Genomic DNA, 27,410 nt, shown 5'->3' on the forward strand with positions numbered 1-27,410 from the left:
GAGCGTCTGCTAAATGACTAAAATGTTTTCTATATCTGTTCACTCCTCTCCCAGTTGGCTTTACAGTCACTCCCCACCCCTTGGCTGCAACCCTTCTAATTTAGTGTACCCTGCGCATACAACCCATGTGGAATTCCGGGTCTCTGGCAGCATTTGGAACTTACACTTTCTATCAATCTACATTTCAAGCTTCTGCTTCTGACCCGAGGGGACTCTTTTCCACCTTCTCCTCCATTCTTAATCCTCCCCCCTATCTGCGGACGACATTGTCAAGCATTTTGAAAAGGTTGATGACATCCGCTCCTCATTCACTCAGCCTTCTGAGTCACTAGTCCCACCTCTTGACCTTAACCAGCTTCAAGACGGGTCACTCAACTGAGACTACTCTTCTGTGTCACGGAGGCTCTTCCCACTGCCAAAGCTCACTCTCTTCTGTTCTCATCCTTCTAGATCTAGCCGCTCCCTTCAACACAGTGAACTATCAGATCCTCTCCACCCTCTCAGGGCTGGGTGTCTCAGGCTCAGGCTCCGCACCTGAAACCCTACCTCTTTAAAGAGCATCTTTAAAAATCCCCCTAGCTCTGACTTTGCTGATAGATACTTTGAGGAAAAGTGTCTTTACTATGCATGTGAGATATTTGTCCCACCTAGAACATGAATGCACTAAGTCACGCTAAATTACTAAAATGTTGATGCTTGTCTAATGTCAATGCTCCAAAATCAGTTTTGAAAATATAAAATCCTTTTGTTTGTTGTCCAACATTGACATATATATATATATCACACTTGGTGAAAGGAAGAATGCAAAGTAAATATTTTTTAGAGCATTTATTAATGCCGCAAGCAAAACATCACGATTATACAGTGAGGTCATAGCTTTCAGAGAAGCTTCCTTCATTCCATGTTATTGAACCACCTTTTCTCTTCACCCAATAAACAGAAGAACAGCCAGAACAGTCCAGTGTGTAACTTAACATCAAGTTCATAATACTCTGTCGTAAAGAAAAGGTCTCGCAGTGTATCAGGGGAGTCTACATAGTGTACAAGTACCACTGCAGGGTATGACTAGGAACGTGGCATCAATACTTTGGAACAGAAAGACAAAAAGTGAGGTCGGAAAATCAGTGTCTCTGCACCTCATTTAACTAATGACTACAAACATGGTTGTATGTGGGCCGTTTTCATTAGGCTATACAGTAGTAGCTAGTGTTTGAGAGGCTCACTGCACACTAAGTGGTTGATGGTTTAGGACCCTCTATTGAATTAGAATCGTTAGGGAAATTCCCATTCAAACCAGCATACAATTTGGAATGTTTGATTAATGGACACTTGTGTTCTACTTATTCAAAAGCTGTCCCACAATTTGGGTGGACCATGAAATGTTTTTAAAACATTTTTTTTTTTTTAGAGCTACTGTATATCCGTTCCACACGGTTCTTACGTCATGAGATTTCTCTGGCTGCACTCCAGCAGGTGAGGCAGGAAGAAGTGTGCTGTCCCGTCATCAGGCAACAGGTCCAGGAACTCCAGTGGGTTCAGTTCCATGGCAACCACCACCAGCGTTTCTGTTGTCAGGGAAAATACAGATGTTACGGCCCAAACTCTCTGAATATTAAAGGGGCAATCAGCGAGTTCTACATATTTTTTATTAATGATATACCGATTGATTCTTGAGGAATAGAACTTACACATGCCTCATGATCTTAGTTCAACTGTCGTACCCCATCAGAAACCAAAAATATACGCTTGTTTTATTCCACTGTGTGTAAACAAAAACTCTAGCCTCAAAAAATTGTTAAAACTATAATTTTGATATCATGGATGGTCAATCCTTGCATCCATAACACTGTCTATTAATTTAGGACTGGTTACATTTCTCTAGCCCCATCCCTCAGCTGTTTACCAAAACTGCAGATTTCCCATTTTAACTACAGCAAAGGAGGTGACATTATGAGTTAAATCCTATGCTTGAATCACAGGCTAGTCTAAGTGTACCTTTGAGTGCAGACAGTAAGATGGTGTTCTCTCCCCCTGCTGCTCTGGTTCTCTCACACAGCTCAGGAAACAGTTTCTGCCACCACAGAGTCTGAACAAAATCACATGAATATATAGAAATGTTATAGAAATGTTAGAGTTCAGACTTTAGGATTGTAAGGCGGTAAGGGGTTATGAGGACTTAAGGTTGTGCAAGTACTATGAGTTCCGCAGTAGGGTCAGAGGAGTTGGGGCAGTGCGTTTCACAGTAGGGTTGCGTTGCAGTACCCACCATTTTGTTATTCTGCAGCTCGTGGTTAGCGTAGGGGATGATGGCCTGAGGACATCGGTCCAGAAGCCTCTCGATGGAGCTCTCGTGGCGGTCCAGCTTGGTGGCACAGAGCAAGTGCACACTTAGCCCCTCGTTGTCCCTGTCTGGCAGCTGCTCCAACAGGGGCAGGATGGACGAGACATCCAGCGTGGGACCGCACAGCAGGGACTGGGGAGGAGGGGACATTGAGGGTTTATTGTTTGTTCACCATATTGGTGAATTTACATATCCTACATATTTACAAGTAAGGCTTAACCTCTTGGGGCTAGGTGGGACGCTAGCGTGCCACCTGTGGTGCACTCCATCAACAGCAGGTGCATTTCAAGAGCGGCAAATTTGAATCCAAATAAATGTCAAAATTCAAATTTTTCAAAAATACAACTATGTTACACCATTTGAAAGATAAACATCTCCTTAATCTAACCACGTTTTACGATTTCAAAAAGGTTTTACGGCGAAAGCATAAATTTAGAGTATGTTAGGACAGTACATTTACAAGAGTTGTGTGTAATGTTTTGTCAAGTCAAAGACAGGGTCACCAAAACCATAAAACCAGCTAAAATGATACACTAACCTTTTACAATCTCCATCAGATGACACTCCTAGGACATTATGTTAGACAATGCATGCATTTTTAGTTCTATCAAGTTCATATTTATATACAAAAACAGCGTTTTACTATGGCATTGATGTTGAGGAAATCGTTTCCCTCCAATAACCGGCAGTCAAGTCAGCGTCACAAATTAAATAATTAAAATTAGAAAACATTGGTAAAATATTATATTGTCATTTAAAGAATTATAGATTTACATCTTTTGAACGCAATCAACTTGCCAGATTTAAAAATAACCTTACTGGGAAATCACACTTTGCAATAATCTGAGCACTGTGCCCAGAAAAATACGCGTTGCGATACAGACTAGACGTCATGTTGGGGAGATCTAAAATCGAAAATACTATGTAAATAATCCATTACCTTTGATTCTCTTCATCAGATGTCACTTCCAGGTATCACAGGTCCATAACGAATGTAGTTTTGTTCAAAAAAGCTCATCATTTATGTCCAAAAATCTCCGTCTCGTTAGCACATGATGTAAGCCAGCCGGACTTCTCGTCATGAACGAGGGGAAAAAATATATTTCCGTTCGTTCAAACATGTCAAACGTTGTATAGCATAAATCATTAGGGCCTTTTTTAACCAGAACATGAATAATATTCAAGGTGGACGAATGCATAGCCTTTTATAACGTATTGGAACGAGGGTACCCAACATGAAGTAGCGCGCCAGGTGTCTAATGGGACATCACCGTTCCATGGCTCTTGTTCGGTCAGATCTCCCTCCAGAAGACTCAAAACACTTTGTAAAGGCTGGTGACATCTAGTGGAAGCAATAGGAAGTGCCAAAATATTCCTAAACCCCTGTGTTTTTCAATGGGATAGGTTTAAACTCAATACAACACATCAGGTATCCACTTCCTGTCAGAAAATGTCTCAGGGTTTTGCCTGCCAAATGAGTTCTGTTATACTCACAGACACCATTCAAACAGTTTTGGAAACTTTAGAGTGTTTTCTATCCATATATAATAAGTATATGCATATTCTAGTTACTGGGTAGGATTAGTAACCAGATTAAATCGGGTACATTTTTTTTATCCAGACGTGCAAATGCTGCCCCCTAGACCCAACAGGTTAACAAAGCTTTATTTTACATGTTGATTGGTTGGTTAATTGATAGACAATGTAGAGAGACTGACCTGTAGTTTCTGGAGATCCTCCTGGTGATCTTGAATGATACTGACGTGAGCTGGAGTCAGGATGCTGAGCCAGGGATACGGCACACCATAGTGAGAACATGAGTTGATCTACAACACAGAAACAATGTTGTTGTGGTCCTGAACTAGCTCACCTGATGCACCTATAAAATGGCTTGATGGTTAGTTGACAAATTGAATCAGGTATGCTGGCTGCGAAATAGTTAAAATGCATGGAATATCTGGGGGGTTTGAAGGTTCTGGAGGTTTGAAAACCCCTGATCTACACAACACATACACAACCGATACATAGTCTTACTGTAGGACTACCTCTCCACTACCTCCTAGCTAGGCTATAACCCTGGGGAAGATCACGCCATAGTGACAAGAACACAACAAACTACAGAGACAGAAACACACCAGGTCGTCTGAGGTCTTGAGTGGTTTCATGCCGTGGCTGTCTCGGCGCGCGACGCGGTCAATGTAGACAGAGGTGAGGCGGAACAGCAGCTCCTGGATGACAGCTTCCTGTGACGAGGCTATCAGCAGGGCCTCCCAGAAGTCCACCAGCAGCTGAGGGTCTCCCTGGGGCCCCGACAGATTCCCACAAAGCTTCTACAGGACACACATACACACACACACACACATACACATTTCAATACATTCACAATGACACGAACATTTTTAAAGATCATACTTGGGATCGAATCCTGCAGGAAATCCTACAGAAATCCTATGGGAATGACTTACACACAAACACTGTAACCCTAACCTGGAAGAAGAGGTCAGCCTCGTCCAGTTTGACCTTGTTATTCTCATGTAGCGCCACCATGGCTGCTACCAGCAGACCTTCCTGACTGTCCTTGAGGTGGCGTGCCAGGACGGTGGGCACCACCGTGTGCCCTCTGCCATGCAGCAGCAGTTTGTGCTCCTCGACGAACCCATATACCTGCAGCATCTGGGTAGGTATATAGTACATAGACAGTTAAAGCTGCAATATGTAACTTTTGAGGCAACCCGACCAAATTTACATAGAAATGTGAGCTATAGATCTGTCCTTCTCATTGAAAGGAAGTTTAAGAAGCGGTAGATCTGTTTTATGTGTGCTATTTCTTTGCTTACCGTTCTTAAGTTACATTTTTTTGCATCTTTTACTTTAGTTTTTTGGTTATGGAAAAGATATTTCACAGCGGTTTAGATGGTACAATGATTCTCTACACAATGACTGCTTGTTTTGTCACATAAATGGAATTAGTCGAACTTACGATGTCGCCGGAGGGGAGGGCTGCCGTCTTATTGGCTCTTAACCTCTTAACCAACCATGCTAATTTGTTCGTTTTTTTCACGTTGTTCGTAACTTGTTTTGTACATAATGTTGCTGCTACTGTGTATTATGACCGAAAAGAGCTTCTGGACATCAGAACTGCGATTGCTCACCTCAAAGTGGATGAAGATTTCTTCAATGAGTCGGACGGGAGGGATATACTACTACAGACACCCGAATAGGTCCAGATCCCCGTGATTCACTGGAGAAGGAAACTGAGATTTTGTGGAAAAAGATCAGGGTGCCTTGCGAGGATCAGGCGACGAGTGGCTAATCTGCCCTTGCCTTCCGTCCTGCTAGCTAATGTTCAATCGCTGGAAAATAAATAGGACGATCTGAAAGCATGTATATCCTACCAACGGGACATTAAAAACGGTTATTTCTTATGTTTCACTGAGTCGTGGCTGAACGACGACATTAAGAACATACAGCTGGCAAGTTATACACTCCATCGGCAGGACAGAACAGCAGCCTCTGGTAAGACAAGGGGCGGGGGCCTATGCATATCTGAACAACAGCTGGTGCACAATATCTAAGGAAGTCTTCGAGGTTTTGCTCACCGGAGGTAGAGTATCTCATCATAAGATGTAGACCACACTATCTACCTAGAGAGTTTTCATCTTTTTCGTAGGTGTCTACGTACCACCACAGACCGACGCTGGCACAAAAACAGCACTCAATGAGCTGTATACCACCATAAGCAAACAGGAAAACGCACATCCTGAGGCGGCGCTCCTAGTGGCCGGGGACTTTAATGCAGAGAAACTTAAATCAGTTTTACCTTATTTCTATCAGCATGTTAAATGTGCAACCAGAGGGAAAAAAATCGAAACCACCTTTACTCCACAAACAGAGACACGTACAAAGCTCTCCCTCGCCCTCCATTTGGCTAATCTGACCATAATTCTATCCTTCTGATTCCTGCTTACAAGCAAAAATTGAAACAGGAAGCACCAGTGACTTGGTCTATAAAAAAGGGGTCAGATGAAGCAGATGCTAATCTACAGGACTGCTTTGCTAGCTTATAAGAAATCCCACTATGCCCTCCGACGAACCATCAAAGAGGCAAAGCTTCAATACAGGACTAAGATTGAATCGTACTACACCGGCTCCGACGCTTGTCGGATGTGACAGGGCTTGCAAATTATTACAGACTACAAAGGGAAGTACAGCCGAAGAGCTTCCCAGTGTCACAAGCCTACCAGACGAGCTAAATAACTTCTATGCTCGCTTCGAGGCAAGTAACACTGAAACATGCATGAGAGCATCAGCTGTTCCGGATGACTTGTGTGATCACGCTCTCCGCAGCCGATGTGATTAAGACCTTCAAACAGGTCAACATTCATAAGGCCGCAGGGCCAGACGGATTACCAGGACGTGTACTGCGAGCACGTGCTGACAAACTGGCAAGTGTCTTCACTGACATTTTCAACCTTACCCTGTCTGAGTCTGTAATACCAACATGTTTCAAGCAGACCATCGTCGTCCCTGTGCCCAAGAACACTAAGGTAACCTGGATAAATGACTACCGACCCATAGAACTCAGATCTGTAGCCATGAAAAGCTTTGAAAGGCTGGTCATGGCTCACATCAACACCATTATCCCAGAAACCCTAGACCCACTCCAATTTGTATACCGCACCAACAGATCCACAGATAATGTAATCTCTATTGCACTTATGTGCGAATGCTATTCATGGACTAAAGCTCAGCGTTCAACACCATAGTGCCCTCAAAGCTCATTACTAAGCTAAGGACCCTGTGACTAAACACCTTCCTCTGCAACTGGATTCTGGACTTCCTGACGGGCCGCCCCCAGGTGGTAAGGATAGGTAACAACATCCGCCACGCTGATCCTCAACACGGGGGCCCCTCAGGGGTGCGTGCTCAGCCCCCTCCTGTACAGCCCTGTTCACTCATGACTGCACGGCCAGGCACGACTCCAACACCATCATTAAGTTTGCTGATGACACAACAGTGGTAGGCCTGATCACCGACAACGATGAGACAGCCTATAGGGAGGAGGTCAGAGAACTGACCGTGTGGTGCAAGGACAACAACCTCTCTCTCAATGTGATGAAGACAAATGAGATGATTGTGGACTACAGGAAGAGGAGGACCGAGCACGCCCCCATTCTCATCGACGGGGTTGTAGTAGAGCGGGTTGAGAGCTTCAAGTTCCTTGGTGTCCACATCACCAATAAACTAACATGGTCCAAGCACACCAAGATAGCCGTGAAGAGGGCATGACAAAACCTATTTTCCCTCAGGAGACTGAAAAGATGTTGCATGGGTCCTCAGATCCTCAAAAGGTTTTTCAGCTGCACCATCGAGAGCATCCTGATGGGTTGCATCACTGCCTGGTATGGCAATTGCTCGGCCTCCGACCGCAAGGCACTACAAAGGGTAGTGCGTACGGCCCAGTACATCACCGGGGCCAAGCTTCCTGCCATCCAGGACCTCTATACCAAGCAGTGTGAGAGGAAGGCCCTAAAAATTGTCAAAGACTCCAGCCACCCTAGTCATAGACTGTTCTCTCTGCTACCGCACGGCAAGCGGTACCGGAGCGCCAAGTCTAGGTCCAAGATGCTCCTAACTACCTTCTACCCCCAAGCCAAGAATCCTGAACAGCTAATCAAATGGCTACGACACTATTTGCATTGCCCCCCCCCCCCCCCCCCCTTCTACGGTGTTGCTACTCTGTTATTATCTATGCATAGACACTTTAATAACTGTACTTACATGTACATATTACCTCAATACCGGTGCCACCACACATTGACTCTGTACTGGTACCCCTTGTATATAGCCCCACTATTGTTATGTACTGCTGCTCTTTCATTATTTGTTATTATCTTATCTTTTTTTCCCCCCTGTATTTTCTTCAAACTGCATTGTTGGTTAATGGCTTGTAAGTAAGCATTTCACTGTAAGGTCTACTATATGTTCTATACCTGTTGTATTCGGCGCATGTGACAAATAACATTTGATTTGAACTATTAGAATTACAACAACCAGGAAATGGCGGAGCGATTTCTGCCTATTGCGCCTTTTAATGTACACACATCATGGAAATACGCAGTAGTACGTATACCACATCTACATACTAAACCACTTTATTTGGATCCACAGTGAAACATCACAGTATAATATAATCTACATTTCAATACACACACAGTCAATACACACTAACCTCTGTGTGTCTGTCCATGTGTTGTCTGTAGAGCTGCAGGTCTCCAATGCGGAGGGCCAGGGCAGCCTTGGAGAGAGTGAGGGGTACAGAGGGGGCTCCGATGGACTCCAGGCGCTCTAGGTGGGCCAGGCCACTGTCAGGGCTGGCTCTGACCATGGAGGGGCTGGCTATAACATGGGGGAGCTGGGACGGCTCGGCCACACCGAAGATATCCAGCACCTCGTTGGCCGTCTCCTACAATACACACACAGGCAAGAACCCTTGAATATCAACATTCAACACTATTGAATCAGATGTGCTAGTGTTGGAATTTAACAAAAATGTGGAATGGCTGGAGGTCTCCAAGGACTGGTGTAGCTACCTCAGAGAGCTCCTCCATGGTCTCCTCATAGAGTGAGTGTTTGAGGAAGAAGAGGAACCCCTTCCCATAGCCACAGGGGCTGCTGGACAGACACCTGTTCCTGGAGATCACCTCTGTCACAGACAGGCCTGACATCTTATAGTAGGGCAGGGCCAGATGGCAGTCACGCTTATCAAACCTACACATCAGTGGAAGAGACAGTCACACTTTACATTAAGTGTCCAGTAACACATTTGAAAAATAGTTGTTGACAAATGGGCAAACCAGTCCAAAAAAAATATCTATCAATCAGCTAACATATAAATCAATAAACTAGCATATTAATCAACTAACATACTGTATCAATAAATAAATAAATACATATCAATCAACCTTGATTTTAATGTGACCCTGAACCAACTGACCTACTGAAGCAGTCTCCTAAATGGGCACAGCTCTCCTGGAAGGCCTGCTGCAGCTCCTGTCTGTCTGTGGTTCTGTCAGTGGTGCTGCCTATTTTGTCTGTTGCTGTATATCCCAGGGACTGGGCTAGGTTCTGGTCACTGCTCTGAGGCTGCTCCACGGGATTTCCCACCCGGGGGTCCAGGAGCGTGGCTCTCAGGAGGAGGTGGGCCTCACTGAGCAGGTGCAGACAGCTCTGAGACAGAGGGTTGGTCTCCTCATACTTCTTACTATACTCCACCTAGCCCAGAGAAAAGGTTAATTGTTGAATGCAAGGTTATACCAGCATAAACGCATCATTCAGCACAACAGAGCCAAAGAAAAATGAATGGTAAAAATGAGTATCGTCTCGTAAACATTAAGGCTTTGGTTGACATGTTGTTCTGGTGTTGAGGTGCTGTACCATCTCATTGTAGAGTTGGAGTGGGGGGACGGTGTTGACCACGTATAAATTCCAGCCGTGACTCATCTCAATGGGATCTCGGTGCTTGGTGAAGGATGACTTCCTGTTCCTGGGATCAGAGGTCAGGGAAGCAGGAAGTACAGTCAGCTCATTTCCATAACGCCAGTCACTTCTATAACACCGGTCATTCTGGGCCACAGATGGCTGATATTACAGCTTCTAGGTCAGAAACTACAGCTCAGCTCCAATAACATTAAACACAAGAGGTTACAGTAAACCCCTGGTGTGGACCATGCAGAACGCTAACTCTCTAGCTCAATTTGAGTTCACATGAATGGCACAAACCTATTAGGTAAAATACCACCAAACATTTAGTTTCAGTTCCAGTATAAAATATTCAGTTTAACTTAGAGGTTAGTTTAATAAGGAACTAACGAGCATGACTACCTACAAATCCAAAACAATCACCAGTGGAAGTTATTGAGTACAGTGTTTCTGGAGTTGATGTGAATCAAACATGTTGCATGTTTTTCTTCATGACTTCACAAGTTAACACACAAGGTCTACAGACCATGTGCTGAACCCATTGTGCGTGTATGTTCTATCTGCTATATGTCCTGTATAGCCTCTAGCAGCCACAGCTAATGACGGACCGGACACTATTAGCCAGTTAACTTCTCTAGGGTATGTGGGACGGTAGCGTCCCACCTCGCCAACAGCCAGTGAAATAGCAGAGCGCCAAATTCAAAACAACAAAAATCTCATAATTCAAATTTCTCACACATACAAGTATTATACACCATTTTAAAGATAATCTTCTCATTAATCCAACCACACTGTCCGATTTCAAAAAGGCTTTACGGCAAAAGCATAGCATTAGGTTATGTTAGGACAGCACCTAGACAAGAAAAACCACAGTCATTTTCCAAGCAAGGAGAGGCGTCACAAAAAACAGAAATACAGCTAAAATTCATTACTAACCTTTGATGATCTTCATCAGATGGCACTCATAGGACTTCATGTTACACAATACATGTATGTTTTGCTCGATAAAGTTCATATTTATATCCAAAAACCCCATTTTACATTGGCGTGTAATGTTCAGAAATGTTTTGCCTCCCAAAACTTCCGGTGAATGAGCACATCAATTTACAGAAATACTCATCATAAACGTTGATAAAATATTCAACTGTTATTCAAAGAATTATAGATACACTTCTCCTTAATGCAAACGCTGTGTCAGATTTCAAAAAAGCTTTACAGCGAAAGCACACTTTGCAATAATCTGAGTACGGCGCTCAGTCACAAAACCAAACCCGCCATTTTGTGGAGTCAACAATACTCATTAATAGCATTATAAATATTCACTTACCTTTGATGACCTTCATCGGAATGCACTCCCAGGAATCCCAGATCCCCAATAAATGTTTATTTGTTTCGATAAAGTCCATCCTTTATGTCCAAATACCTCCATTTTGTTCGCGCGTTCAGTCGGGTAATCCAAATCCACTGTGCTCGCGCAGTGAGTTCAGACGAAAAGTCCAAAAAGTTATATTGCAGTTTGTAGAAACATCAAACGATGTATAGAATAAATCTTTAGGATATTTTTATCATAAATCTTCCATAATATTCCAACCGGACGATTCCTTTGTCTTCAAAAAAGAAAAGGAACACAGCTAACTCTCACGGGAGTGCGCGCCACTGAGCTCATGTCATTTTCTCAGTCATCTGACTCCATATGCTCTTATTCTCTCCCCATTCACAGTAGAAGCATGAAACAATGTCCTAAAGACTGTTGACATCTAGTGGAAGCCTTAGGAACTGCAAAATGACCCCACAGACACTGTGTATTAGATACAGAATCACTTGAAAAACTACAAACCTCAGATTTCCACACTTCCTGGTTGGATTTTTTCTCAGGTTTTTGCCTGTCATATGAGTTCTGTTATACTCACAGACATCATTCAAACAGTTTTAGTTTTTTTACTAATAATATGCATATCTTAGCTTCTGGGAGCGAGTAGCAGGCTGTTTACTCTGGGCACCTTCTTCATCCGGACGTCAAAATACTGCCCCCTACCTTCTCCTTCCTAAGTAGCTTATGGCTACAGTGCCAAGTGCTCTCATATGATATGAAAGCCTCCTGTGTGTGATTTGTGTGTGTTTGATTTGGAGAAAGGGTCAGCTTGGTGGAGGATAGGAATTTCCTGCATGTTGCCCTACTTCGCTTCTGTGAACGCCTGGCATCACTTCTTAATTCTAGTGGTCATGTGGTGCCTGTTGCACATGACTTGATCACATAAATAAAGTTGAAAAATAAGTTCTCATGAAAATATCAGATATAGTTGTTTCTTCCGACCCCTGGATCCTTCATGCTCTCTAGAGCAGGGGTGGACAAACCACAGCGTGCGGGACATGCCAGGGCAAACTTGAACTTTTAAAACTAGACAAAGTATGTAGACATTATAATAGACCTACACTACTGGTCAAAAGTTTTAGAACATAGTTTGTCTTCATCATTATTATACAATGTAGAAAATAGTAAAAATAAAGAAAAACCCTTGAATGAGTAGGTGTATCCAAACTTTTGACTGGTACGGGACAAAAATTTAATTTAAGAATGTCCCTAGTGAAAGTTGCGCCCGATTGTATGTGTGGGGTACAGATGAGGTAGTCATTCAGAAATTATGTTAAACACTATTATTGCACACAGTGAGTGAGTCCATGCAACTTATGTGACTTGTTAAGCACATTTTTCCTCCTGAACTTATTTAGGGTTGCCATAACAAAGGAGTTGAATACTTATTGACTCAAGACATTTCAGCTTGTCATTTTTTATGAATTAGTAAAAATGTCTAAAAACATAATTCTACTTTGACATCATGGGTTGTTTGTAGGCCAGTGACACAAAATCAACATTTTATCCATTTTTAATTCAGGCTGTAACACAACAAAATGTGAAAAAGTAAAGGGGTGTAAATACTTTCTGAAGGAACTGTACATGGAACATAATGTACAATGAACATTAACGTTTAATAATTCCAGTGCGCCTGAGTCTAGAGCAGGGGTGGGTAAAGTTTTTGGCTTGAGGGTCACATCAGGATCTCAAAATTCAACAGAGGGCCGCACAGATTTCTTTTAGATGATTTGGTCGCCCATTTTGCGGATAGAAAAAGGGAAGTTATTTGAAAATATACTGATCAAAAGTTTTAGAACACCTACTCAGGGTTTTTCTTTATTTTTTGTTTACTACATGATTCCATATGTGTTATTTCATAGTTTTGATGTCTTCACTATTATTCTACAATGTACAAAATAGTAAAAATAAAGAAAAAACCTTGAATGAGTAGGTGTGTCCAAACTTTTGACTGGTACTAATATATAACCTATTATATTATGTCCCCCCCACTTCTAAAACCAAAGCTGCACCCCGGCATACAATTATCTGTAAGGTTCCTCAGTTGAGCAGTGAATTTCAAACACAGATTTAACCACAAAGACCAGAGAGGTTTTCCAATGCCTCGAAAAGGTCACCAATTGGTAGATGGGTAAAAAAGAAAAACAATCACACATTGAATATCCCTTTGAGCATTGTGAAGTTATTAATTTGCTGCATCGTGTTATGGGTCTGATTAGGGCTGTTGAGGAGACCCTATTACCGACACACCGGAGTTCATGAGTCAGGACTGCAGTAAAATTCCATGTGACCGTTGAGTCATGGAAATCTACTCCTACGCACTCTGGACATGCATTGACAGTACCCAACTCACTAACAACCATCAGGTCGCCAATGGCCTGGTACTCAGCGCTCTATTGTCCCTCTAACATAAATGCAATCGAAAATCACATGAAACATTTACCATCAAAGTGGTGCTGTGCTTTTAAAACTCATCTTACTGTGATGATCAATCTGTAGAAAGAAGTTCAACAGGTTGAAACTGAGTGGGAAAAACTGTCATTGTTGATGTTGTTTCAAAGCCTAACACAACAAAACGTACAGCACCTTCTAAGGGGATTCTTAATTCAAAACCCCCACATGCATATTAGAGCTTATGCATTCAAAAAATATTTTATGTTAGTCTTATTCTAAAATTGATTAAAAAAAATACTCACCAATCTACACACAATACCCCATAATGACAAAGCGAAACGGGTTTTTAGAAATGTTTGCAAATGTATTAAAAATAAAAACAGAAATACCTTATTTACATACGTTTTCAGACCCTTTGCTACGAGACTTGAAATTGAGCTCAGGTGCAAGTACACTGTATGAAGTACAACTTTGGTTGATCCTAGAATTTCTAAAGATCTGCATGCCAGTTATGATTTTCATATAGGCATTGTGGTCTACTCAACTCTGGCCAGAAAATGTCTAATTGCCCACAAACTGAATAGCCTAATACTAGCTCGCTACTAGACAGAGATGCTGTCCATTCAGCCACACCCCACGGAGCTCCACTATACCTACCTGCACCGAGGCGCAGTCCATTCAGCGGTGCTGAATCACTAGTGCAACATTAACGGGTACATTTTTCTTCATTCCTTGGTCGAGTTTGTTTATCTTTATGCGTCTTTGCAGATTGATGGCCTAAGTAATTCCTTTGATGTATGCTTATTATTTCAACGCATTTGTAGGATTTATCTGGCATAGATAGCATTTACAGTTAGCTGTTTTATGCTCCGGTTATTTTCACATTGATGTTGGTATTTGAAGTCGGCCTCGATAGTGTGTATTATGCATCTCTCTCATGTTGCACTGTTCCAACAGTAGGCTAAATGAGTCAATGTAGGCTATGTATGATGAGGTTGAGTAATACATTGTACATGCCATTCCACAGACCTTTAAACCTAATATGATACTGTGTTTTTGAAGTTCTCCAAATAGCATTTTAGAGTTTTAAAATTGTGTAGAAGTACAATAAATGAGCTAGTGGGTGTATTTCTACACACTCCACTTTGCCATAACCTAGGTTTTGCCGAAATGACACCCCCCCACCCCCTCTATTTTGAATTCAGGCCCTAACTCAACAAAATGTGGAATAAGTCAAGGGGTTTGAATACTTTTTGAAAGCACTGTAGGTGATATCATAACACTGATGTCTATGTCCTTTGTTTAGTCCACACACCATTAGCGACAGGCCACACAGGGAGATGTTAGGGCTGTTTTAGTGGGGTTGGGGTTTGAGGGACATTTTAGGTGGACTACAGGGGGACACATGTGCAAAAACCAAGCAATGAGGTAGAAGGAATTGTCCGTAAAGCTCTGAGACAGGATTGTGTCGAGGCACAGATCTGGGAAAGGGTAGCAAAACATTTCTGCAGCATTAAACGTCCCCAAGAACAAAGTGGCCTCCATCATTCTTAAATGGAAGAAGTTTGGAACCACCAAGGCTCTTCCAGAGCTGGTCGCCCAGCCAAACTGAGCAAATGGGGGAGAAGGGTCTTGGTCAGGGATGTGACCAAGAACCCAATGGTCACTATGACAGAGCTTCAGAGTTCCTCTGTGGAGATAGGAGAACATTCCAGAAGGACAACCATCTCTGCAGCACTCTACCAATCAGGCCTTTATAGTAGAGAGGCAAGACGGAAGCTACTTCTCAGTTAAAGGCACAGCGCAGTTGGAGTTTGCCAAAAGGCACCTAAAGCACTCTGAGACCATGAGAAACAAGATTCTCTGTCTGATGAAACGAAGATTGTACCCTTTGGCCTGAATGCCAAGCATCACGTCTGGAGGAAACCTGGCACCATCCCTATGGTGAAGCATGGTGGTGGCAGCATCATGCTGTGGGGATGTTTTTCAGAGGCAAGGACTGGGAGATTAGTCAGGATTTAGTCAGATGAACGAAGCAAAGTACAGAGAGATCTTTGATGGAAACCTGCTCCAGAGCGCTCAGGACCTCAGACTGGGGCAACGACTCTAAGCACATTGCCAATACAACGCAGGATTGGCTTCGGGATAAGTCTATGAATGTCCTTGTGTGGCCCAGCCAGAGCCCGGACTTGAACCTGATCGAACATCTCTGAAGAGACCTGTAAATAGCTGTGCAGCAACGCTCCCCATCCAACATGACAGAGCTTGAGAGGATCTGCAGAGAAGAATGGGAGAAACTTCCTAAATACAGGTGCACCAAGCTTGTAGCGTCATACCCAAGAAGACTCGAGGCTGTAATCGCTGCCAAAGGTGCTTCAGCAAAGTACTGAGTAAAGGGTCAGAATACTTACAGTTGAAGTCGGAAGTTTACATACACTTAGGTTGGAGTCATTAAAACTCGTTTTTCAACCACTCCACAAATTTCTTGCTAATTAATTAACTTCAGGCTACGGTCCTTTTTTCTGAATTTCCGCCTGACTGACGTGCCCAAAGTAAATTGCATGTTACTCAGGCACAGAAGCCAGGATATGCAAATAATTGGTACCATTGGATAGAAAATACTTTGAAATTTGCAGAAATGTTAATAATGTATGAGACTATAACACAATAGATATGGTAGGAGAAAATCCAATCAGAATTTTTTAAATGGAAAGTCTAGGGGCATTTCCAAATCCAGCTCGCAGATTACAATTCCTATGGCTTCCACAAGATGTCAACAGTCTTTGTTCAAGGTGTCAAGTTTTTCTTCCAAAACGAGGAAGAATAATGAGTTTTAGTACTGGGACTCAGAGTTGGAAATCAGTCTGTGTGCGTGCGATGAAGAGGACGTGCACCTGCTAATATTGCTTTCCTATTGAACATACTTCTTTCCGTATGAAATATTATAGTTTAATTACATTTTAGGGTACCTGAGGATTAAATAGAAACTTATTTTGACTTCTTTTAACAAAGTTTAGCGGTAGCTTTTTGGATTCCTTTCTCTTCATGTTGAACGAGTGGATTACTCAAATCGGTGGAGCCAACTAAACAGACTTTTTGGGATATAAAGAATTATTTTATCTAACAAAATGACACTACATGTTGTAGCTGGGACCCTTTGGGTTGCAAATCAGAGGAAGATTTTCAAAAAGTGAATATTTAATCGCTATTTGTGATTTTTTGAAGCCTGTGCCGGTGGAAAAAAATTTGATATGGGGCGCCGTCCTAAAACATTTGCATGGCATGCTATCGCTGTAAAGCATATTGTAAATCTGACAATGCAGTTAGATGAACAAGAATTTAAGCTTTTAACCAATATAAGACACTTGTATGTACCTAAATGTTTAATATCCATAATTGTTATGATTATTTATTTGAATTGCGCGCCCTCCAATTTCACTGGAAGTTGTCGACAGGTGTCTCACTAGGCATTGACTGACCTTTATGTCTTAAAGTAATGATGGACTGTCATTTCTCTTTGCTTATTTGAGCTGTTCTTGCCATAATATGGATGTGGCCTTTTACCAAACAGGGCTATCTTTTGTATACCACCCTACCTTGTCACAACACAATTGATTCACAGGTCTTCATTGTAAAGGGTTTAAACACCGTTTCCCATGCTTGTTCAATGAACCATAAACAATTAACGAACGTGCACCTGTGGAACGGTCGTTAAGACACTAACAGCCTACAGACGGTAGGAAATTAAGGTCACAGTTATGAAAACTTAGGACACTAAAGAGGCCTTTCTACTGAATCTGAAAAACACCAAAAGAAAGATGCCCAGGGTCCCTGCTCATCTGCGTGAGCATGCCTTTGGCATGCTGCTAGGAGGCATGAGGACTGCAGATGTGGCCAGGGCAATAAATTGCAGTCCATTCTGTGAGATGCCAAAGACAGCGCTACAGGGAGGTAGGATGGACAGCTGATCGACCTCGTTGTGGCAGACCACGTGTAACAACACCTGCACAGGATCGGTACATCCAAACATCACAATAACAATAACAACTGCCCGAATTACACCAGGAACGCACAATCCCCCATCAGTGCTCAGACTGTCTGCAATATGCTGAGAGAGGCTGGACTGATGGCTTGTAGGACTGTTGTAAGGCAGGTCCTCACCAGACATCACCGGCAACAACGTCGCCTATGGGCACAAACCCACCGTCGCTGGACCAGACAGGACTGGCAAAAAGTGCTCTTCACTGACGAGTCGCGGTTTTGTCTCACCAGGGGTGATGGTCGGATTCACGTTTATTGTCGAAGGAATGAGCGTTACACCGAGGCCTGCACTCTGGAGTGGGATCGATCGTCATGGTCTGGGGCGGTGTGTCACAGCATCATCGGACTGAGCTTGTTGTCATTGCAGGCAATCTCAACGCTGTGCGTTACAGGGAAGACATCCTCCTCCCTCATGTGGTACCCTTCCTGCAGGCTCATCCTGACATGACCCTCCAGCATGACAATGCCACCAGCCGTACTGCTCGTTCTGTGCGTGATTTACTGCAAGACAGGAATGTCAGTGTTCTTCCATGGCCAGCGAAGGGCCCGGATCTCAATCCCATTGAGCACGTCTGGGACCTGTTGGATCGGAGGGTAAGGGCTAGGGCCATTCCCCACAGAAATGTCCGAGAACTTGCAGGTGCCTTGGTGGAAGAGTGGGGTAACATCTCACAGCAATAACTGACAAATCTGGTGCAGTCCATGAGGAGATGCACTGCAGTACATAATGCAGCTGGTGGTCACACCAGATACTGACTGTTACTTTTGATTTTGACCCCCCGCCTTTGTTCAGGGACACATTATTCCAATTCTGTTAGTCGCATGTCTGTGGAACTTATCTCAGTTGTTGAATCTTATGTTCATACAAATATTTACACATATTAAGTTTGCTGAAAATAAACGCAGTTGACAGAGGACGTTTCTTTTTTTGCTGAGTTTAGATGGTATTGAAAACATTCATACCGGTTTACCTTAAAATATGATATCGGCCAGCCCTAGATCAAATGTCTTACCATAGATCTATAACATTCTCTTAATTTGAATTGGTCAGATTTTGAAGCAGTATTTAGTTTGGTTTGAGTCAATTGCACAGGTATATTTCCTTTCTAATGAAGTGCAGCTCTAGCTATGACAAAAGTCTCTGACTGTGTGTGTGTGACCTACAGGTTTCTGCGAGCAGCCCTCTCTGTGTCCTCCCTGGTCTCCACGTCTGCAGCGGTTAGCAGGACGATGTGGTGGCGATCGTGACACAGAGCCTTTAGACCAATGAACAGCTGGATCCGCAAAGCGCACACCTCCATGGTGATGGGAGGACAGGCCTGCACACAACACAACAGCCAGTTACACTTAAGAGACTTGTATTACCTGGTGGTTGTTTATGCTTAGTTGGTGAAATTGTAATTACCATTTTTGTATCTTCGGGATTCATTAAAATAATCACATTAATACTGCTACATGTCAACCGTTTCTTGCAGATGTTATGGTCTTACACTTGAAACTGAAGGTATGCTTAAATGGTTTTGTTTGAATATGGGTCACAGGGCAGTGTAAATAGTCAAGAAACACAAAGTCACACTTTAGTAGCCTTTCGGGTAAATTCGATCAACTTCTATGCCTGTGCGCTTCTAAAAATTAATCTTTCAGCACTTCACTCACGGTGGGCACAGCACCCCAGGCACAGTTGCTGCGCGAGACTGTGGGATATATGGGACTCTTCGTAGTTGTTTGTGTGATTAGCTACCAGCTATGAAACAAAATGTCAGAAATACTTTGAAAATAGCTACAGCAGCAATTCTTTGCACATGTGCTCATACTCGCACATGCACACATACTTTTTCAGTTCGCACACATATATTTTTTTAGGCACATATGCGAGTGTGCTGCTCTGATTCCACTGTGTAACTGTTTGGCACGCACAAGTGTATAGACACAAACTGCAACTGTGTAAGTGGTTGTCATTTTGATCCCTTTCCAGCTCCTCCATCTTTGTGAATGTAACACACTGATCTTGAGCCAAGCAGCCATCCATCTGTAGTTCTGCAGAAGCTCTTATCCACTTTAATTGCTTCCTGTCTCATTGTGTAGCAGGGCCAATCAGAGCACAGCCAACCGAGGCACAGCCAATCACACACAAGAAGGGAAGACAGTCAACGCATCCTTCAGATCAATAATGAGGAGGTCTAAGGCATCGAGGTAGGTTTAAGCAGTAGGCGTAAGTGGGATTGATCTGTTTTCCATTAGCTAAGGGCAGTGGAGTGATCCTCACCTTCATGGTGGTATCGATGTAAGGGTCCTCAGCTCTGGCTGCCACTGCTGCACACCTCACTGAGAAACACTGGAGAGCATTCCTAACAAACACACAGGTATTATTACGTTTAGAAAAGGTAGATGAGACCAGTCTCAAATAATCAATCAATCAGTAATACCAGTCTCATGAACTTCGTATTCTTTCTCCTATCCTTACTTGGTGATGATGTGGAGGAAGAGGTCAGTGAGGACGGCCTGCTGGGCTTTCTCTGGATACTGATAAACTGAGACCATCTCCACTCCGCCCCTCACGCTGTACACGTAGCCCGTATTGGGCAGTGAGAAGAAACAGAACACACACGTCGGCTCCACCCCTCTCCCCCCTCCAGCACACACTTCCTGGTTACCTGGTTGTCAGGGTGAGAAGGCCAATAGAAAAGAAAGGGATGAGGAGTGAAGGAGGGAATGTAGAAATAGGTCCTACTTTACAATATGTGTGCCTCCTACCTACCTATGTATTTACAGTACATGTTAGTTCCATAGGCAGGGACAGCGTAAGGAAGTTATGACTCACTGGTGAATACAGGGTGGAACTGCAGGGAGTGCAGGCGGGTATCCTCCACGCTGCAGCCTTGGAAGAAGTCTGGAGCAAAACGTCTGGAGGGGAGACCCAATAGGATGAGACCAACCCCTAGTACACACACACACGCACGCAAACACACAGAGAGAGACAGCGAGAGAGAGACTAGGGCTCCTGAGTAGCGCAGCGGTCTAAGGCACTGCATCTCAGTGGAAGAGGCGTCAATACAGTCCCTGGTTCGAATCCAGGCTGAATCACATCTGGCTGTGATTGGGAGACCCATAGGGCGGCGCTCAATTGGTCCAGCGTCGTCAGGGTTTGGCCGGGGTAGGCCGTCATTGTAAATAAGAATTTGTTCTTAACGGACTTGCCTAGTTAAATAAAAATACAAACTAAAAAACACAACAACAGCTCCCACACATACACACCTGTATAAGATATAGGTGATAGTGAGGATACCCCTGGCCTCACTGTCCATGCCTGTCCACTCCAGAGAGACCTTGACCCCACAGTCCTTGGCCCTGTCCCCCAGCAGCTCCTGATGCTTAGGGAATATGAAGAAGTCATCCTGATCAAGGTGACCAGCAAGACCCTCTTTCCTCACCTCTGGGGAATACAAAGACAAGAAACACAACCCAATCAGACAGAATATACAACCATACCATTTTCAGTGCAGTTTGTAGTACAGTGTATTCAGACCCCTTTACTTTTCGCACATTTTGTTACATTACAGCCTTATTCTAAAATGTATTACATTTAAAAATGAAAAACGAATTTCTCCCATTCTTCTCCGCAGATTCTCTCAAGCTCTGTCAGGTTGGATGGGGATTTATTTAATTTATTTTCAGGTCTCTCTAGAGATGTTCGATTGGATTCAAGTCCGGGCTCCGGCTGGGCCACTGAAGGACATTCAGAGACTTATCCCAAAACTACTCCTGCGTTGTCTTGGCTGTGTGCTTAGGGTCATTGTCCTGTTGGAAGGTGAACCTTTGCCCCAGTCTGAGGTACTGAGCGCTCTGGAGCAGGTTTTCATCAAAGACCTCTCTGTACTTTGCTCTATTCATCTTTCCCTCGATCCTGACTAGTCTCCCAGTACCTGCCGCTAAAAAACATCCCCACAGCATGATGCTGCCACCACCATGCTCCACCGTAGGGATGGTGCCAGGTTTCCTCCAGACGTGATGCTTGGCATTCAGGCCAAAGAGTTCAATCTTGGTTTCATTAGACCAGAAAATCTTGTTTCTCATGGTCTGAGAGTCTTTAGGTGCCTTTTGGCAAACTCCAAGCAGGCTATCATGTGCCTTTTACTGAGGAGTGGCTTCCGTCTGGCCACTGTACCATAAAGGCCTGATTGGTGGAGTGATGCAGAGATGGTTGTCTTTCTGGAAGGTTCTCCCATCTCCACTGAGGAACTCTAGAGCTCTGTCAGAGTGACCATCAGGTTCTTGGTCACCTCCCTGACCAAGGCCCTTCTCCCCCGATTGCTTAGTTTGGCCGGGCGGTCAGCTCGAGGAAGAGTCTTGGTGGTTCCAAACATCTTTAATTTAAGAATAATGGAGGCCAATGTGTTCTTGTGGACCTTCAATACTGCAGAAATGTTTTGGTACCCTTAGGTACCCTTCCCCAGCTCTATGGACAATTCCTTCAACTTCATGGCTTGGTTTTTGCTCTGACATGCACTGTCAACTGTGGGACCTTATATAGACAGGTGTGTGCCTTTCCAAATCATGTCCAATCAATAGAATTTACCACAAGTCGACTCCAATCAAGTTGTAGAAACATTTAAAGGATGATCAATGGAAACAGGATGCACCTGAGCTCAATTTTGAATCTCATAGCAAAGGGTCTGGATACTTATATAAATAAGGTATTTCTGTTTGTTAGTTTTTTATATTAATTTGCAAAATTCAAAAAACAGTTTTTGCTTTGTCATTATGGGGTATTATGTGTAGATTGATGAGCAAAAAAAGCTAATTTAATCAATTTTAGAATGAGCACCTTAATCAAATACAGGTGTGCCAAGCTTGTAGCGTCATACCCAAGAAGACTGGAGGCTGTAATCGCTGCCAAAGGTGCTTCAACAAAGTACGGAGTAAAGGGTCTGAATACCTATGTAAATGTTATATTTCCATTTTATTATTAGCAAAAAAAATCGAAACTATTTTATACATTTTAAAATAAGGCTGTAACCTACCAAAATGTGGAAAAAGTCAAGGGGTCTGTACATCTTGTGTCTGAGCCATTGACTTGTGACTCCACTTTGTCTCTGTACTGACGTTTCTCCTGTTCCATTCCATTAACTGGACTGTTCGTACTCAACCATATTCCCAGTCACCTTGCCGTGGTTAAATGTGGTGGTTCACGCTTTCAATTTTGCGCGAAGGTTGCCATCTATTCACGTTTTTTGGTTTGGATAGGTTTTAATCGTCACAGTGGGAACAACATCCCCTATTCACTTCCTGATGAAGTGTGCATGGCCGATTTATTAGGGCCGATTTCAAGTTTTCATAACAATCGGTAATTGCCATTTTTGGACGCCGATTATGGCCGATTACATTGCATTCCACGAGGAAACGGCGTGGCAGGCTGACCACCTGTTACGCGAGTGCAACAAGGAGCCAAGGTAAGTTGCTAGCTAGCATTAAACTTATCTTATAAAAAACAATCAATCTTCACATAATCACTAGTTAACTACACATGGTTGATGATATTACTAGGTTAACTAGCCTGTCCTGCGTTGCATATAATCAATACGGTGCCTGTTAATTTATCATCGAATGACAGCCTACTTCACCAAACGGGTGATGATTTAACAAAAGAACATTCGCGAAAAAAGCACAATCGTTGCACGAATGTACCTAACCATAAACGTCAATGATTTTCTTAAAATCAATACACAGAAGTATATTTCTTTAAACCTGCATATTTAGTTAAAAGAAATTAATGTTAGCAGGCAATATTAACTCGGGGAATTGTGTCACTTCTCTTGCGTTTATTGCACGCAGAGTCAGGGTATATGCAACAGTTTGGGCCGCCTGGCTCGTTGCGAACTAATTTGACAGAATTTGACATAATTATGACATAACATTGAAGGTTGTGCAATGTAACAGCAATATTTAGACTTAGGGTTGCCACCCGTTCGATAAAATACGGAACGGTTCCGTATTTCACTGAAAGAATAAACGTTTTGTTTTCGAAATTATAGTTTCCGGATTTGACCATGTTAATGACCAAAGGCTTGTATTTCTGTGTTTATTATATTATTATTAAGTCTATGATTTGATAGAGCAGTCTCACTGAGTGATGGTAGGCAGCAGCAGGCTCGTAAGCATTCATTCAAACTTTACTGCGTTTGCCAGCAGCTCTTAGCAATGCTTGACACAGCTCTGTTTATGACTTGAAGCCTATCAACTCCTGAGATTAGGCTGGCAATACTAAAGTGCCTATTAGAACATCCAATAGTCAAAGGTATATGAAATACAAATGGTATAGAGAGAAATAGTTGACGCGTCATAATTCCTATAATAACTACAACCTAAAACTTCTTAACTGTGAATATTGAAGAACTTGGAATATTGAACCACCAGCTTTCATATGTTCTGAGCAAGGAACTTAAAAGTTAGCTTTTTTACATGGCACGTATTGCACTTTTACTTTCTTCTCCAAAACTGTGTTTTTGCATTTTAATCAAATTGAGCATGTTTCATTACTTATTTGAGACAAAATGTTTTTTATTTATGTATTATATTAAGTTAAAATAAGTGTTCATTGTTCATTCTGTATTGTTGTAATTGTCATTATTACAAATATAAGACGATTAATCGGTATCGGCTTTTTTTTTGTCCTCCAATAATTGGTATCGGCGTTGAAAAATCATAAATCGGTCGACCTCTAGTGTATACGTCAATGTTATTCTCAGAGGCAACCCATCATATCCTGGTCCGGGTGATCAAAACAATCTTGAAGCATGGATTCCGATTGGTTAGACCAGTGTTGAACAGCCCTTACCACGTGTACTTCCTGTTTGAGTTTCTGCCTATAGGAAGGGAGGACAGGATGGAGGCATGATCTGATTTGCTGAAGGGAGGGCGGGGGAGGGCCTTGTAGCCGTCCCGGAAGGGAGAGTAGTAATGGTTGAGTTTTTTAAGCACAAGGGGCGCAGGAAATGTGTCGATAAAACTTTGGGCATGTTTTCTTTAGATTTACTTTATTAAAGTCCCCAGCTACAATAAATGCAGCCTCCGGATATGTAGTTTCCAATTTACACAAAGTCCAGTGTAGTTCCTTGAGAGCCGTCGTGGTATCGACTTGATGGGGAATATACACGGCTGTGACGATAACCGAAGAGAATTCTCTCGGGAGGTAATGCCGTCGGCATTTGATTGTAAGGTATTCTAGGTCGGGTGAACAAAAGGACTTGAGTTCCTGTACATTACCACATCACACCATGAGTAGTTAATCATGAAACATACTGTGTAGAGCTAGTCGTGTTACCTATCTCATTGTTGTGTTCTGCTCCAGTGATCATATCCTTGAGGACTAGACAGTGGTCCTGGGACTTCTTGTCAGCTGACTTCTGGGTAGGGGCGGAGCCAGGAAGTCTCTCCAGCTTGACCACCAGCACTTCGAGGTCTGCCTGCAGGGCAATGTACCCCGCACAGATCGCCACCTGCAGGCAGGGATGGCAACGTGAATAAATACTCTATTAAAGAATCTTTTGTATGCAAAGTTTGCATTACAGAATTACCTTCTCAAACCCTAACCTCGTCCTCATCAGGCTAAATGCTACCAAATATAACAGGCTCCACAAAAAGAACTGGCTGGTAGATGAGATGACCAAAATCCCAACCCCTACCTGTTGGGGCGACAGTCCTGGGAGGTGGAGGATCAGACAACGCTCAAAGTCCAGGATGGAGAGCTTATCGTTGAGGGCCTGTTTCTTGAGACTGAACAGCACCAGGCTCTTAGGACACCCCACCAGCAGGTCCCCTGTCACCCCACAGCACGCTACACACAGTGGGCGCTCAAACAGCGGAATCTCAATGATCTCCATCTGCTCCTTGGGAGCTCCACGCATGGATGAGCCACGCAGGAAGTGGCCCAGCAGACGCACACCCACACGGGTCTTCTCGGCCACCTGGTAGCGCCAGTTGGTGTAGGTGCGGAGGTAGGTGACATTGTTCTTCTCCTCGATGGTCACCAGGTAGTCCCCTGGGGTGGGAGGGCAAGACAAGGGAGGACAGAGAGAGGATTGAGAACACGGATGAGGAGATTGTCATGAGTGGAGAGTTATTTAATGATTATATTCCAAATTCATTCATTTATATTCTGTGTATATTCTGTGGGAAATTAGCCTGGATTAATTTTCAATGTAAGACACTTTTTTACAAGGGATCCAAATTAGACTACTGTTTTTTTTCTTTGACTGTATTTACAAACTCTAGCTATACACACATGCTGATGCACCTCACTCCCTCAGCAGTTTACCAAAGACAGTACAGTATGAAAATAGGCTTAAACTGCTTCTCCAATAGAAATCCCCGATCAAACTTTCAGGTGATGTCATGGCGACGTTGGCTAGCAAAGCTCATGCGTAGAAACACGTCATCGGTTCTAAAGGTCGTCTCGATCCGAACGGCGCATTTGCACCCATACAAAAAAAAATGCTGTTTTGAAACTGCAGTAAAAGTGCAGTAACTGCATCAGACTATGGTATTTTGGACGCAGTAATTGCAGCATACTGCAGTTATACTGCACTCTAACTAAAGTTATATTACAGTGTTCTGCAGTTGTACTGCATTCGAGGGGCGCAACTTTCACTGGGGACAGGGAGGCTATGCCCCCCCACATTCTGAAATTGCATTTTTGTCCTCACCAGTTTTATAATAAATGATGCAACATTGTGCTTTAGGACCATGCTGACGCTATCGAGCGGCCGGGTTGGCTGTTTTGAGTATTTATCCAACTGGATAAAAAACAAAAAAATAATAATGTCCCCCCACTTCTATAACCAAAGTTGTGCCCCTGCTGCAATCTTTTTTCGCATGGGCAGGCCATCAAATCAAAGGTACTCCTTTGACATAACAGTTGTTTTTGACAAATGAGGGAGGGGAGGGGGGGGGGGGGGGGGCGTAATAACATGTTCAACTACTTAAGACATTGGCTCGAATCGAGGTCGTGCCTTTAGATTTCGAGAAAACTAACAACTAAGGAAGAATGTTTCACTCATTGACTTCTCAAACCCTTAACCCCGGCCTGGTCTGTTTGCTGCGCCTCTGGGTTTCTAAACCATGTGAGTAAACAACAGCGCAAAGACAGAAAGGAGAAGTGTGATTAAGAAAGTGACACACCTATCTCGCTGTGCAGGATGCTCTGCACAGTCCCCATGGTGGCGAAGCGGCAGATAAGAGGACACCCCTCCGCTTCCAGTTGAAATGCCTCGATCTTGCATCCTCCCGCGGATTCCACAAACAAGACACCCCCGCCACAACACACTAACCCAGGCTCCTGTTCGGCTTGCACGATTTGCTGGGAAGCGAAGGGATGGCAGTTGTATACGTGAACCATCTTCACTTTTCCCCGTAATTTACGTCGAGAAACACGATGTGTACATCAAGGTAGATACATCGCTTCTTTCCGGATAATACAGGGCTTTGTTTTCACTTCTGTATCGAAGTTAGCCAGCTACACCCAGAGGCTAGCTAGATAACTTGATCATATCACATGCCCCCACCGTCTTGTGATGAGCAGGCAGAATTCGTTAACTTGAACATTAGTTTTTTTTTTACCCAGTCCCGGGTAAGTTTACGCCACCTGCTCTTTTCTACAAAGAAATCTTAAGTATACGCTAATTATATCTGAAAGGAACACAGTTTGAAGAATTAATGCGGTGCTAATGGTGAAAGTGAAAACTAGAAACAACAACTCCTTCTCCAGCGATGATTGGTTGATTT

The 27,410-nt window shown here is 43.3% G+C and overlaps 1 protein-coding gene across 1 annotated transcript; it reads right to left on the reverse strand.

The window, feature by feature from the left end:
- Nucleotides 1–813: 813 nt before the first annotated feature.
- LOC106583958 (BLOC-2 complex member HPS3) lies at nucleotides 814–27,410 on the reverse strand. The gene is made up of 18 exons (XM_014168671.3): nucleotides 26,808–27,410; nucleotides 25,313–25,668; nucleotides 24,952–25,126; nucleotides 20,886–21,063; nucleotides 20,452–20,534; nucleotides 20,095–20,284; nucleotides 19,897–19,978; nucleotides 18,795–18,949; nucleotides 9,779–9,887; nucleotides 9,339–9,616; nucleotides 8,935–9,112; nucleotides 8,574–8,807; nucleotides 4,829–5,014; nucleotides 4,477–4,671; nucleotides 4,060–4,167; nucleotides 2,267–2,473; nucleotides 1,996–2,086; nucleotides 814–1,565 (listed from the first exon to the last, which is right to left on the reverse strand). The coding sequence occupies exons 1-18, from the start codon at nucleotides 27,022–27,024 to the stop codon at nucleotides 1,438–1,440; spliced, it is 3,150 nt and encodes a 1,049-aa protein (XP_014024146.3). The 5' UTR covers nucleotides 27,025–27,410; the 3' UTR covers nucleotides 814–1,437.

This window comes from Salmo salar, chromosome 23 (assembly GCF_965601325.2).
Source record: "Salmo salar chromosome 23, fSalSal1, whole genome shotgun sequence".
NCBI classification, from domain to species: Eukaryota; Metazoa; Chordata; class Actinopteri; order Salmoniformes; family Salmonidae; genus Salmo; species Salmo salar.